This window comes from Nuphar pumila, chromosome 13 (genome assembly GCF_984573655.1).
Source record: "Nuphar pumila chromosome 13, dmNupPumi1.hap1.1, whole genome shotgun sequence".
NCBI classification, from domain to species: domain Eukaryota; kingdom Viridiplantae; phylum Streptophyta; class Magnoliopsida; order Nymphaeales; family Nymphaeaceae; genus Nuphar; species Nuphar pumila.
Genome location: NC_143261.1, coordinates 76,284,770 through 76,298,936, shown reverse-complemented (window position 1 = coordinate 76,298,936; position 14,167 = coordinate 76,284,770). Strand labels below are relative to the sequence as shown.

Genomic DNA, 14,167 nt, shown 5'->3' with positions numbered 1-14,167 from the left:
AGTAATAGACAAGTACATCAATGATCCAATAAGCTGTCTATAAGGAGTTTGATCATCCAATAAGACTCCATCTTCAACTCTCATTTTGACATTAATCACTTCAAGAGTACCATTGGTTTTTAAGAATACCATGCATGGCTACCAATACTCTCATGGTTTATTCCATAATGTTTTTCTAAGCATTTTGTGTGAAGTAATACATTTATATTTTTTACATTGTTGCTCTCTTGTGAGTTGTTGTTTTTGTGTATCTCTTTTGTGAGACGGTGATTGGTCCATTAGAGACCCTCTTGTGTTTGTGCACTTTTATAACCCTTTGTTGGCATTGTGTTTGTGCACATCTTGTTTCATTACAGTAATAGCAATGTCAATAGGCTGGTATGGAATTTTATGTCTACCAAAAAAATCTCACCACAGATCATGTTGCGTGAAATAGTGATATGTTGAATTGTCTCCTCTGCAACTTTACAAATGCAATACTTGTTTGCTAGAGCAACTCCTCTCTTTTGTATCTTGTCCATTGTTAGTAGCCGATTAGCTAATGTCATACAAAGAGTGATTGTCAATCTAGGATGATGTTGTTCATATCAGACAAGATTCAACGGCTCCCACTTACCACCTTGAGTCTGCATCATGTTCCATGCTCTTTGGAATTGAACTTTTTGCTATTTTCCCATTGAAGAATATATTCTCTGTCCTCGCATCTCGGAAGTTGTTGAATGTCCTGAATAATATTTATTGGGACCTTTGGTTGCATCTATGTAGTCAAAGGCGCCGACTAGGTGTCTAGCACCTAGTCGGGATAGTCATAAAAAAACTAGGAATCGGTATGATTCCTAGTTTACCCCAATAGGGATACCGACTTTCCCGACTAGGTGCCTATTCGGTGCTTAAACTGCCATCGCCTAGGGGTGGGGGTTACGTTTAATTTTTTTTCATTTTACGATAAAAGGGTGGGGGTTATAAACCTCTCTCTCTAGCTCAAGCACCCTCCGCCCTCCGCTATCACCCTCGCCCCACCACCATCGCTCTAGGTACGCCTTCACCTTTTCTTCTTCTTCTTCGCTCCCCCTTCCTCCGCATCTTCTTCTTCTTCTCTCCCCCTTTGTCTCTGTCTATCTTTCTCTCTCCCCCTTCCTCCGCCTCTTATTATTATTCTTTGAGTCTTTGTCTCTCTTTCTCTCTCCCACTTCCTCTACCTCTTCTTCTTCTTCTCTCTCTGTCAGTCTGTCTTTGTCTCTCTTTCTCTCTCCCCCTTCCTTCGCCACTTCTTCTCTCCCCCCCTTCATCTGTCGCTTCTTCTTCTTCTTTTTTGTCTTTGTCTCTCCTTCTTTGCAAACAGTCTTCTTCTTCTCTCTTTCACTGGACACATGCTGGCTATTAGTTTTAGCACTTTATTTTAAGAATTTAGATTATTTTTAAATTATTTGGCATTTGTTGATATTTGTAGTTGTTTGCTTTGCTTATTCAATTGTTTTTTATATTTTGGCAGGTTTTGTAATATTCAACATGTGTTTTTTGTCTATTGCTTATTGTTGATTGATTTTACATTGCATACATGTTTGTTACTAATTTTAGCAGTTCATTTTTACATTTTCTATAGTTTATATTTTTTTAATTAAGGTACTGACCAGTCCGCCTAGTCCCCAACTAGTCTTTTTAGGGGTCCACTCACTAGGCACCGCCTAGCGCTTTTGACTACATAGGATTGCATAGACTCAATTTTTCTCATATCAAGGTCACAATGATTCTGCATCACTGGGTTAAGAACATCTGCCACTTTAAACCTGATTAACATGCACACACTAATGCAAGAAATATCAATGTTAGCTATATTCAACAGGGATCTCATATCCACCCAGGGATCCAGCCAAAAATCAACTAATCTGCCATTCCCTATTTCCTATTTTGCATTGGTCACAGTGATGTCAATACTTTGCATAATGGCCTTCCAACCCCAAGACTGGCCCCCTCCGCTCCTATGTATAATGTATCTAAACAGAATTCAAAGACACATTTTTCATGACCAAATACAAGCAAGGGTTGGAGTGTTTAGAGGCCACTAGCATCCCAATTTTGCCATGAGTGCCGCATTAACCTCATTCAGAGGTCTAATACCAAAACCACCCTCATTCTTAGGCTTGCACACCTCCTCCCAAGCTAAGTAGTGATTGCTTTCTTCTCTCATGTACCCTGCCATAAGAAGTTACATAGAGTTCTTTCTACTTTCTTCACAACATTTATAAATCTTAAAATACATCATCAAGTAAATAGGAAGTGATGACAAAACTGAATTAATCAGTGTTATCCATTCTGCCATGGAGACCAACTTCCCACTCCACATCTCTAACTTGTTCTAAATCTTTTCAACCATGGAGCTACACAGGGGAGCTTTCAATTGTCCTGTGAAAACAGGGGTGACAAGATATTTGAAAGGGAGGAATTCTCTTTTCCACTCACTCAAACTTCTTATTTCCTTGATCCGGTCACTATGACAATTAAAAGTTATAAAAGTAGATCTTTCTTTGCTTATAAGGAGCCCAGATACTTATTGGAATTCCTCCAAAATATCGAAAAAAAATTGAATGCTTCTTTCTTTGCCTCTCAAGAAGAATAAAGCACCTGCGTAAAAATTGAGACTTCAGGTGAACCCTTTTACAGAGGCTGGATGGATTTCTTTTGATCTAAATGCCATTTCCAACCTTTGTGATATTCCATCACCACTAGAAAAAGATAAGGAGACATCGGGTCCCCTTGATGCAGACCCCTACTACTCCAGAACATATCCCCCAGTTCCTTAAGATTAGAATAACAGATAGTCCCACCCTCCTTTGTGTTATGTTCCAAACGTACTTAATATCCCTATCTCAAAAGTCTCAAAAAAAAATGTTCTAAACTACAATATAAGAAATAACATTCTAATTTTTCTTATAAAGAAGATTAGTTTTGCACCAGATTATCCTACTTTAACTTTAAAAGATATTAGATTTTTGTAGAAGCCATGACATTGTTCCACATCATCCATGTGTGATAAAACCTATATAACTTTTTGTAATATCTGTTCAAATGGCAAGCATACTGAATGCAGTATTGTACCAACAAAAAGTTGCATGTTTCATGATGATCAAATAAAACAGTTACTCGTGGTACTATGGCAACCAAAACCCAGACAGTTCACTAATCACATCCAACTAAGTAATTCCTAAACAGTCCAACATATCACACAGTAAATTGCAATGACCTCTCCCCACAAAGCCTAAGTACTATGGATTTGCTTAAAAAACAGTGGGAAGTGAAGAATAAAAAATTTAATGAAGATAAAGAGTATACGTGGCAAGAGTGTGGGGCTTCCATGACAGAAGCACCAATCAACATTTATCCATAAATATTTTAAGGATCATAAGCAAGCATAAATGCAATAAAGTTACAAATGTTTCCTCTCTTGTTGTTTAAAGCTATGTCACAAGGACACACCATTTAATGAGCGAATCACGTTTCGATACAACACTACATGGATTCGGATGCGGGATGCTTCGCAATTCTCATAGGACACAGTCAACACCGCATCCGACCATTTTTGCCTTAAATTTTTTTTTTCTGATTTGAATTTGGGTGTTCAAATTTGAATTTTCAGCTCAAAATTCAAATATTCTGCCACTTACCGTGTTATATTCATGTTACATTCATTTTTGCTTATAATTATATATAGTTTTTTTTTAATATATATTATATATAATATATGTACAGCCATGTCCCCGGTCCTAATTTTTTATAAGTGTTGTATCCTACCAAGCATATCCACATCATGTCCGAAACTTGCATCCACATCCATGCGACATAATTTTAAAGGATGAAAACATTAAACAATAAAACTCAGGAGAAACCAATGATCCCATATAGAATCTGAACATCCTTGGTCATAAAATATTAGGACATGGTCTTGTTAACCAATGACTTCTGCTTAACCTCATACACCAACCCACTGGTTTTGTCAATAGCCTTTCAATGAATACCGTCAGTTTCTAAGAAATGTCTGTCTGAACAGAATAATGATCAAGTAATGTTGTCTCATTTGCACACAACCATTAGCAACCCTTGAAAGCAAAACCCAATAATGTGTTGACTATTCCTACTAGATGTGAATATGCATTCCCAATGTTTTGTCATCATGATTCCTCAAAAAAGAAATTGTGATGCTCTGTGTTCTTCTCCATAATCCAAACCTTATATCCAAGGAATTTTTCCTCCACAATAAGATAGACATCATGATTAGTCTATCCCTTTTCACACACCAATTGACAACCGGTCATTGAGTTGCTTAAGACAAATGCCATCAGGATCAGGTGCAGGATAGCCACATGTTTACTCAAGCAAAGCAAAGGAGCAATTGAACTTATTCAGGACCCCTAGGGGGTTTGGCATAGTGGGGTGAGGCCTAGGCTATTAGATGGGCGGTCGAGATTTGATTCCTGCGAGTGTCACTCGCTTGTGCAAGTAGATGTCCAGTGTAGGCCTTGGGGGTGAGGGTCCTAGCCTCGAAGTTTTATGCCTCTGGGCTGACAACAGTAGATATGGCAGGCTGAGCCAGCCTGATTAGCTCTTCAAGCCCAGAAGCGGTTTCTTTGAGTGATAAATGAATAAAAAATAGAACTTATTCAAGGTAATGGAATATTAAGAATAAACATAAAAACTACATACCAAATATCTTATGCTGCACTTTCTGTCCCAAACGGAATACGTATTCTGCATTCTCATAAGCCAAAGCTGTTGCTGAAGCTGCTAGAGAGTCTGCCTGCAAAATGATTATAAAATAATTCTGACAACACATTTTAAAGCTGCAAAAATACAACTATGTTTGGTGAAAATATGATGTTATTTTAAAGAAATGGCTGCCTCAAAATTTGATAGCAGGATAGAAAAACGAGGTCAGTTTCTGACCTCAAATCTAGAAATCGCATCACGTAAATCAGCAGCCAAAGCATAGTCCTCACTCTCTATGGCTCTCTGCAAGTCTGCACTGAAATAAAACGGGTTTTCAAGATGAGGAAAGAACTCACCCCCCAGCAATAATTAGTGACTAGTTAGGGAAGAAGAAGAAGAAGAAGACAGCTATGCTTACCGCAGACGTAAGATACTGATAGCTTTATCTTGGGCTTCACTTTTTGATGTTGGGGAACCCCTTTTAGCTTCTTGTTGTCTGGTGGTCTCTGCTTCAACCTTGCACAAAAAAGATACATGCTTAGAAAGTTAGATTGCATCAATGTCTCCCATGACTTTATTGCATCACATATTCATTTCTGTTAGTCGCTGAAAAAGGACTAGAAACATGGGTACCTCAGAAAGTTTATTTCTCAGTTGTTGAGCCACATCGTACTGCTCCAAATTCAGCGCATACTGCCGCAGTGTCATAGCAAACCAAGATTAAAGACTGAACAATATCTAGCTTCCAAAAGTAAACCGCAGAAAGCATATAGAAATAAAACCAAGACAATAACGCCACCATTAGCCCCATGAATCAAATACAAATGGTCTGGCACAGAAAAAGAAAAAAAATAAGACATATAACTACTAGTCTGTATACGACCTTGACTCATTCACCATAACCAACTTCTGTTTTTTCTTGGGTAACTTGATATCACGAACTATTGGCTATCACCAACATCCTCTCTCCCACATGAAAGTTGTTATACCACACCCCCCCCCCCCCCCCCCCCCGCCCCTTATGGGTTAGAGTTTTCAAGTAGAACTTCTATGACGTAATCTGTAATGTATTCGGGCACGGGGAATTTTGGAACTGGAATCCAATACCACTAAAATCTACGAAAACCTTCAGCCATTTTAAGCCACAAAGAGGAATTTAGTGGAACTGAGAATTTCTCAAAATCCAAGTACACGCTGAAGAAAACTCACAATCTTACAATCATGGTCATCTCGGAAAAGGGCAACAATAGCATACCAAGGCTTTACCTGTATTCTGGTGGCCAGGTCAAGCTGAAAGAAGAACACCAAGATGTCCTCATTAGCACTCTCGCTACGCTCGCAGCTCGCGTTCATCTCTCCGTCGCTGCTCCCTTTGAACAACCATCCGGCTTCTACTCTGAAGCGAACCTTTCTGAAACGGTTTGTACCAGAGAAAAAGAGTCCCAGAACACGTCGTTGCGGAACGGAGGATTGGCCCATTCCTCGAAAGTGTCTCTGGATCTTATTAGTGGCTCTAAGATCACCTCCTGCTACAGGTATTCCTCCATAACTGGTTGGATTTCCTGAGGATGGCAAAGAACTTACTACAGTCCCCTTCATCGTTCAGTTGGGGAGCAAACAACCACCACCACCAATTATTTCCCTAAAGCCTTCTAGTCTTCTCCAACCATTGATCTCAAGAAAGGCAGAATGGATTTCACCCTACATGCAGTCCCGGCAGTATCGGTTTCTTCGACACAAGGAAGGGGGGCCTGTTTGGTAATTGAGCCTGTTAAAGAAAGAACTGATAGCACCAAAGCGAAAGAAGCGGTACCACGAAAAAAAAAATATTTAACGCGAAAAGGACCAAAGTTCAAGAAATAGATAAACCAGAAAGGGTGATTACAAACGCATGTCTAAGGATCTCTCTCTCAGGTTAATAGGTAACTTTTAATGTGAGAAAATGAAATAACACGTTTAGGCCACGTTTGCAACGCTCCTAAGTATGGTTGGTATACGAACCGAAAGAACCGGACAGAGCATGTTGGGGCTGGGCTCGTTTAACAGTGGATTGAGCTCGTGACTCGGCCCAAGTACGTGTTTAGACAAGCCCAACGTGAGTTGGCTCTTATGAAAACATTCCATGTGATTTATACATGGAATATATATATATATATATTACACTTAATAATTTATATTCTAAAGAGCAAATCAGGTGCAATCACATGGCACACTTTGACCTGCCGCTGCCCTCTATCTTCTGTATCAAAGAGATGATTGTTTTGAGCAATTTTAGCCAAAGTAAAGTATCTAGTACTTGGGCACATAAAAAATTATGCATCGCTATTTGAGTGCCTTTGAGAGATCCAAGAACTCTCTTTATGGCACATTCACAACAGCAAGTGCATGTAATGAGATTTCTATAACTTTTTTTGGTAGGGGTTCATCGTTCTCCTCACCTTCCTCCTCATGTTCACTATCTAACAAGTAATACATATGCTTGGTCTTACATTTATGACCAGGGTACCATGTTTCATCACAGTGGTAACAATTCTCTTCTTTCGTGACCATTGCATCGTTAGAGAGTATTTTTACATTTACTTTTACTTTGTAAGAATTAAAATGAGACTTAAAAGCAGGTTTGGATCCACTCAAATTAGTTGCACCATATTCGCTTTTAAAGGGAGTATGATTCTGACCGTTATTGGATCTAGATTTGAATCCCGCTCAAATGCTTTTGAAACATTGTTTCTACGACTTTTCTTCTACCAAACATGCTTTTTGAAAGCACTCAAGGATTCTTGTGGGTTGGCTAGCCTGCACCTCGATCTAGAGCTCGTAACGAAGTCCCAATGAAGCTTCCTAGAACCTATCGACCACCATATTGTTGAGCCTTTTGAACTTAGCTTGGTACTCCATCAGTGTCGGTTTGCCAAAGTTTGGACAACATTACATTGCAATGGAGACTTTTTCTAGTTTTGGGGTCTGCATCGCTCAAAAGTAATGCTCGACCATGAATATCCAGCTAGTTGGATCCTTATCGGTGAAGGTGGAAAACTTGACACCAGGTTGCTTCATATGGTTCTCCCTATTGGCTTAAGTGGACTATTGGTCAAGAAATTCAGGTATGTGTTGGTTGGATTCCCTTGATGTACCAACCCCTTGGTTGGTTATGAACTCGTGCATCATTGTGGCTAATTCCTTGATTTTATCACTCATCTCAATCTATAGCATGTCTATGAGCTCTTGAGCACAATGAGTCACCATGAGGTAGACTTTGCTCTAATACCAAATGATAGCTACCCTCGACGGGAAGCTACATTGGGTCTAGAGTTAGCAGAATGATGAAGAGACGACCTAGGAAGATACTAGGTGGGCGAGCTAAGTGGTTAGTGCTAATTGAAGTTTAGTTCCGCCTATCACCTCCAAAGAAACAAAGGTGGTAAACCACATCCTGGAGACCTATTTGAGGTGCTTTTGCCAGTGCCAAGCCCCAAAAGTGGACAACTTATCTTTCATGAGCTGAGTACTTCTACAACATAAGCCACCGTTCCACCATCGAGATGACTTCATTTGAGGCAGTCTACGTATAACCCCCTCCAAACTGGATCACATATGAACAATGGATCAACCCAATCCTTGAGATCAATCAAGCCTTGAGGACTCAAATTCTCAAGAGCAACAAGGCTAGAGCCCAAGTAAGAATGAAAAATCAGTTTGACAAGGGAAGGACCGATCATATTTTTGATGTATCCTTTGGGAGATAGTCTCAACCTTAGGTCGTTAAGTAGACACCCTCTTGTCATTCTTAGGCGCAAACTTCAGACCCTTGAAACTTCTTTTGGGCAAGTATTTTTATGGATTGCCATCCTTAGCCTTTGCTTCTCATCATACACCTTAGCCACCCTATAGGCTTCACTTGGTGTGCAAGCAATTGAGGCCAACACCTCAATCTGTAACTTGTTCTTGAGTCCTACATAAGACCCAAACAAGGTAGGGGGATCTGCATAAGGAACCATAGCACACAACTCAAATTTCGTTTGGAACTCATCCAAGGTCCCTTTTTGCTTGAAAGCCACAACATGTTTGACCATGGTGGAAGGTCCAAATCGTTCTATGATCCCCTATTGGAGTTGGTCCCATGTAGACCATCTGTGCATTAACTCCAACCAATGGAACCATTGGAGTGCACTCCCTTCCATCTTCGCAATGACCTTATCCACTCGAGTCTCCCATGGTGTCTTGTGACACAAGAAATAGTGGTTGGCTTTGTAAAGCTCTTCTTGAGGGCCATTTCCATTGAATGGAGGCAACTCCACACGGATCTTGCGCTTATGTGCACCATGCCTATCCTCCCAATCACGCTCCCATGGTACTTTCCCAAGCACCGAAGTATCCGCTTGGTGTCATATTGAGGAGACCTCATGGCCGGATCATGCCTCAATCTAGGAGATTCCCTCTTGCGAGTCCTCTTTATCACCCTCCTTTCAAGTTGGGCAACCGCTTGCTCTAATCGTCCAATGCAGTCATTGATCTCTTGGCTACTTTTAGCTAATCTTCCTAACACTTTGGTTTGGGAGGGCTCAAATTTGGTCCTCGTGACCCGATCACTATCATTAGGAGTCATTGAGCCATCAGTGGCTCTGATACCAACTGGTAGGTTCCCACTAGGACTGGATGGCAAACTCATCGCCTCACGTGAAAATTCATCCAAATGCACGAGTGAAACCCAAAAACGTTTGCTAAAACTGCACTGAAACCACCCACACTTACTATGGTCCTGTATATTCTTTCAAGCTTCATGGCCTGGTATTTCCTTCAATATCGACCCTTGCTCCTGCTTCTAGCTACTTCTCTTTGTCCTTCAAGAGGCAAGGAGATCCAAGAAATGGAATGTTGTTTGGAAATTGTGGATAACTCCATCCTATTGGCGAGTTTGGAGTGAAAGAAATAAGAGAGTATTTCGAAACAAATTCACCACCCCCACAAAAGGTACTTTTTATCATCATTGGTGATGTGTTAATGGCCATCATACAGTTGCATGGAGTGCAACAGGTGCTAAGTGGATATGGCAACGTAGTGCCCATCCTCTTTTTGGTGGTAACACCCAATTGGAAAGCTATGGCTTGAGGCCCCAGTACCCTACGTCTATCCTTCCTCTCTATTTTATTTTCTGCAGTCCATTGCTTTGGCGGGATACCTCATTCCATGCTTATGTAATCTTAGCCATAGTGACAAACGTTAAAAATGACAAAATCTCATCTTTCAAAAACTCTCAAGAATTTGAATTTTTTTCATAAATCTTGCATTTTTCTGTCAAAATCTCGGCAATAAAAAAACAAATTAAAAAATAATTTTTATAAGAAAATATTAATAAAAATTATTTTAAAAAATACACTTTTTTTCATGATAAATATTAGTTTAATATGTAAATACCACGTTTAAATCGTGGTATTTATGTTTTTTCATAAATCTCGTGATTTTTTTAAAAATATCACTAGAATTTGCCATTTTAAACTTTCAGGCAATTTCTCATTGTATTATCTCGAGATTTTCATAAATCTTGCCATATTTGTCACTATGATGTTAGCCACTTTGAATTTTAATAAATTTCATTTGCTTCTCTTGAAAAAACATTTAAGGTAATTTACATATATGCACCTAACACTTAAATTTTGAAGGGAGAGAAGAGGGAGATTAGTTTTCCTTGGTTTCCATGACATACTTTAATGAAAGGAAAATTTGTATTTAGGGGCTAACCTTTTATCTATAATTTAAAAAATGAGCCACACTTTTTTGAAATTCCAGATGTGATCCAAACTTTTTTGACAACAGACACATAAAGACCTCGTGTGTTATGTCAACATCTATCATCTTGGAAAATGTTATTCATTTTTGGTTTCTTGTATTGCTCTTTAAAAATTAAAGAGTGCACATTCAAACTTATAAAAAAAGAAAAAGTAAACAATTTTGATCTGTGATTTAACCTAAGTTAGAGGACAATAATAATCGTAAGCCCTTGTTTGCCAGCTTTTAGGAAAACAATGGACCATATCTGAAATTTTGGAAACATGAGGCCGATATTTGAAATTAGTGGCAAAAGGTTGGCTCTTAAATAGAAAATTTCCTTAATAAAAACTCCCTGGAAACAAAAGTTAGGCAGACCCCTAATAGTACATAAGACATACAAAGGAATATATGTCATACATCATTGGGACACAAGAACTAATCCAAATCCGATTTGTCCCAATGAACTAGCTTATTATGAGCAATTGCATTAGAGTTCAAGTTTCAACTCAAGTGTTGATATGATCAGTATTCCATATCTAATTTTCTGCCAATAAAAAATATATAAGTTAATGAAATCAACTGTTTATTAAGAATATTATATGCTAATAAAATAGAATCCTAATAACTATTGTAACTAATTTCAAAATCTGAATAAAAAAAAATATATCCACACCAACCTAACATTTTAAGTTGAAAAAAAAATAATGATATATTGTATTCAAAATATATCAAATTCAATGAGTTCTTGAGTATTATTCTAGGATTCACTTCAATTACACAATTTTAACGACAAAAGGGCAATAGGAAGTATACACAAAAATACGAACAGGGGCTCCGCTTGTAATGCCCCAAAATTTTAATCTCAAAATACATGTTAATTCTTTTTAAATTATGATGATTTTTTTTAGTTTGAGTCAAACAAGTTGGGTGAGTCACAGGTATTTGGAACAACAAATCACGCCATGCAAAAATTAAAATCATTTATTCAATAATTGATTTATTCATGGTAAAACAATAACAAATGACAAAAGTATTGAAAAAGATCAGATGGTTCGCATGGCATGGCACCTCACAACATTTTCACACCTGCTCCGTAGCTCATTCCGCAACGTATGTAAAATAGTAATATCAGAGTGTCAGACTCTCACTCGATTCTCAGTAGAAGGTACTAAACCAACACAGGTAAACTAAAATCAATATACATGAAACATACCTCCATGAATTCAAACACCAATGGAGACATACATTCATTTCAAATATATATAATATCACAATGGCATAACGGGGCAATTTTTTTTGAAACAAATAATAACTTTATGCATGAGCTGATCAATAATGCCTACACTTACTAATATGAAATGGTGAATCTTTCATACTCACACAAAATGAATCTATCTCTAAGATTTGTGCCTCCAATTTGAGAACTTCAATGTAGGATTCAATGTCAATATTACCTTCATGTCATGCATGCTAATTGTAAGAATTCTCATTCATTTACACATTCATATCATGCATCCATATATCGTTACATACACACTTTAATGCACATGCACTGAAAATTCAATAACATTCTTGGTATGCAATAACATTTCATTTGATGCCATGCTCATTAAACTTTAAAACATACCTTTACACAATACCATATGTTACACATGCATGTTAACTTATTACTGAAAACCATGCATTAACATTGGGGGTTCATTCTTCACATAATTTAACTGTGACCCGTATTCGGTTCGAGACTTGGTTAAGCAAGATTCGTTTGGCTATTACAATAATCACCATGTTGTACACAAGATGAGATTTGAGCTCATCTTACTGCTATAAATGAACATGTTTGTTAGCTTTCAAAAGCCACAAATCATTCGTAAAAAATCACATAACAAGAGAGTTACGAATGTTTTACAATGTAGTGGTTAGTTGCCACGTTTATATAGGTAACATTAATCGAACAATAATTAGCAACCAAATCATATAGGGCCGGCCTGTATCTTGTTGCAGTCAAGCAGTGGTGCACCAACAAAGTCGCACCTTGCTGGTCACCCGCTGCCTAGTGACCAAGCTGGGGTCGGGCTGACCTCAGCTTGCTGCACCTATAAAGGTGCAGCAACTGTTGCCACCGCCCAACACATCAGAATGTTTCTTTTGTGTGCAGCCAGGCAACAATGGTTGTGGTAATTTCAGGTCATCCGTTGAAGACCCAAAGAAAGTTATAATTCTGAAAGGGCACTCGTTTAGCATACAAAAAAAATCCCATGTTAAATCAAAACTTCTTAATCTTCTTTCAGTTTTTTTTCTTTTTTTCAATCTTCGTTATACAACTCAACCATATTCCTGATAATACTGCATACATGGCCAATAATGATGGGAAGTGAATATGATTAAGAAGATGGCTGTCATTTTTAACAATACTTTGGATTTTCAAGCTCCAATACATTCACTCATATTCATAACAATATTTACAAATAGGAAATACAATGACCAAATTTTCTTGTTAAAGCAAGTATTGAAATGTGAGAGTGCATATAAAGAAATCAAAGAGTATTAGCTAGCTAAACTTATTTTCCAACATATGTACGCTGAGGGATAATCGGGCATCATGAAAAGCATTATAATCACATACATCCCATATGGACAATGAACTCTCCTCTAAAGAAAGAAGAATGGCAAGAGAGCAATCGCATAGATGAAGTCGCATATTTGCAATAAAATATATGGTCAGAATGAAAAAATATTCATTAGAATCATATATTTGTTTTTTTTTTCTTTCAGTAAAGGTGAAATCCTAAATTTATCGATGATAGGACCATACCCCTCTTTTTCTTTTTCCTTTTTGTCTTTCTTTGAAACTGAACCGACCCAGTCCATCTTAGGACTGATCTGATCCGTATGTAGAGGTTGATCAGAACTGATCCAAGGGTAGATAAATTATTGATCATTCTCAACCAATTTTACGATGAACCGGCTAGGCACGTATGCTCAATTCCCACATCTGGTGCATGATTTTCAATGGCACCAAAAATGTCTTTTTAGGACTGTTATGGTTCAACCAGACATATTTAGGTCTGCTAACAATCCACATAAAGCTGAACCTCAGTTTAATTTTGGGGAAAACCTCTTATTTATACAAAAATTGAGGTTTTTCTCAAAATCGGTTTTGGGTATTTGTGGGATTAAGACCTATATCAGTCTCAATCTCATTAAGACTGATATAAGGTTCAAATGAAACCTTAAATCCCAGAAATATATTCTTGTATAAAAATTCTAATCTACATGAATCGGATTAGAAACCCCTACCATGTAAGTGTCAAAAACCAAAAATCGAACAATGTTGGCACGAACCAAACTCCCGCTCCTACATCTAATGTTCCTCTTTGCCCAACAACCTTCAGTACCCTCAATGGCAGCCACACACACCTCCTTTCTTCCTTCCTTCTTCTATATTCCTCACGTTGCTTGTATGGCAGTTACTGCACGCCACCTTGTGTTGGGACATTGCAAGTTCAAATCCCTGTGGTATAGTTGTATAACTGGTAAGGGTCAGGTTAACCCCAGCTTTCTATGTCAAAAAAAAATATATGCAAAAATAAAATAAAATTTAGATTACTAAAATGTAATGCATATTAATTCTAAGTTTATCAACATCTTTAAATGTTTAATTGAATATACAATATTTACCAATTAGAAACATTTAGAT

General features: G+C 37.9%; 1 protein-coding gene across 4 annotated transcripts in view; it reads right to left on the bottom strand.

Moving 5' to 3' along the window:
* The window catches only part of LOC149818773 (uvrB/uvrC motif-containing protein), a 44,627-nt gene extending 38,177 nt beyond the window's left edge, over positions 1 to 6,450 (bottom strand). For 3 of the 4 annotated variants that reach the window (XR_016427397.1, XM_089985709.1, XM_089985711.1), the window contains exons 1-5: positions 5,968 to 6,447; positions 5,335 to 5,394; positions 5,120 to 5,217; positions 4,939 to 5,017; positions 4,699 to 4,792 (exon numbers count right to left, since the gene is read on the bottom strand). Coding sequence is in view for 3 of the 4 variants with exons in the window: in XM_089985709.1 (XP_089841835.1) it covers positions 4,699 to 4,792; positions 4,939 to 5,017; positions 5,120 to 5,217; positions 5,335 to 5,394; positions 5,968 to 6,300 (664 nt within the window). In the remaining variant the exon portion in view is untranslated. Of the gene's footprint in view, positions 1 to 4,698; positions 4,793 to 4,938; positions 5,018 to 5,119; positions 5,218 to 5,334; positions 5,395 to 5,967 lie in introns of all 4 variants that reach the window. The other variant, XM_089985708.1, reaches the window with a different exon arrangement.
* Between the last annotated feature and the right edge of the window lie 7,717 nt (positions 6,451 to 14,167).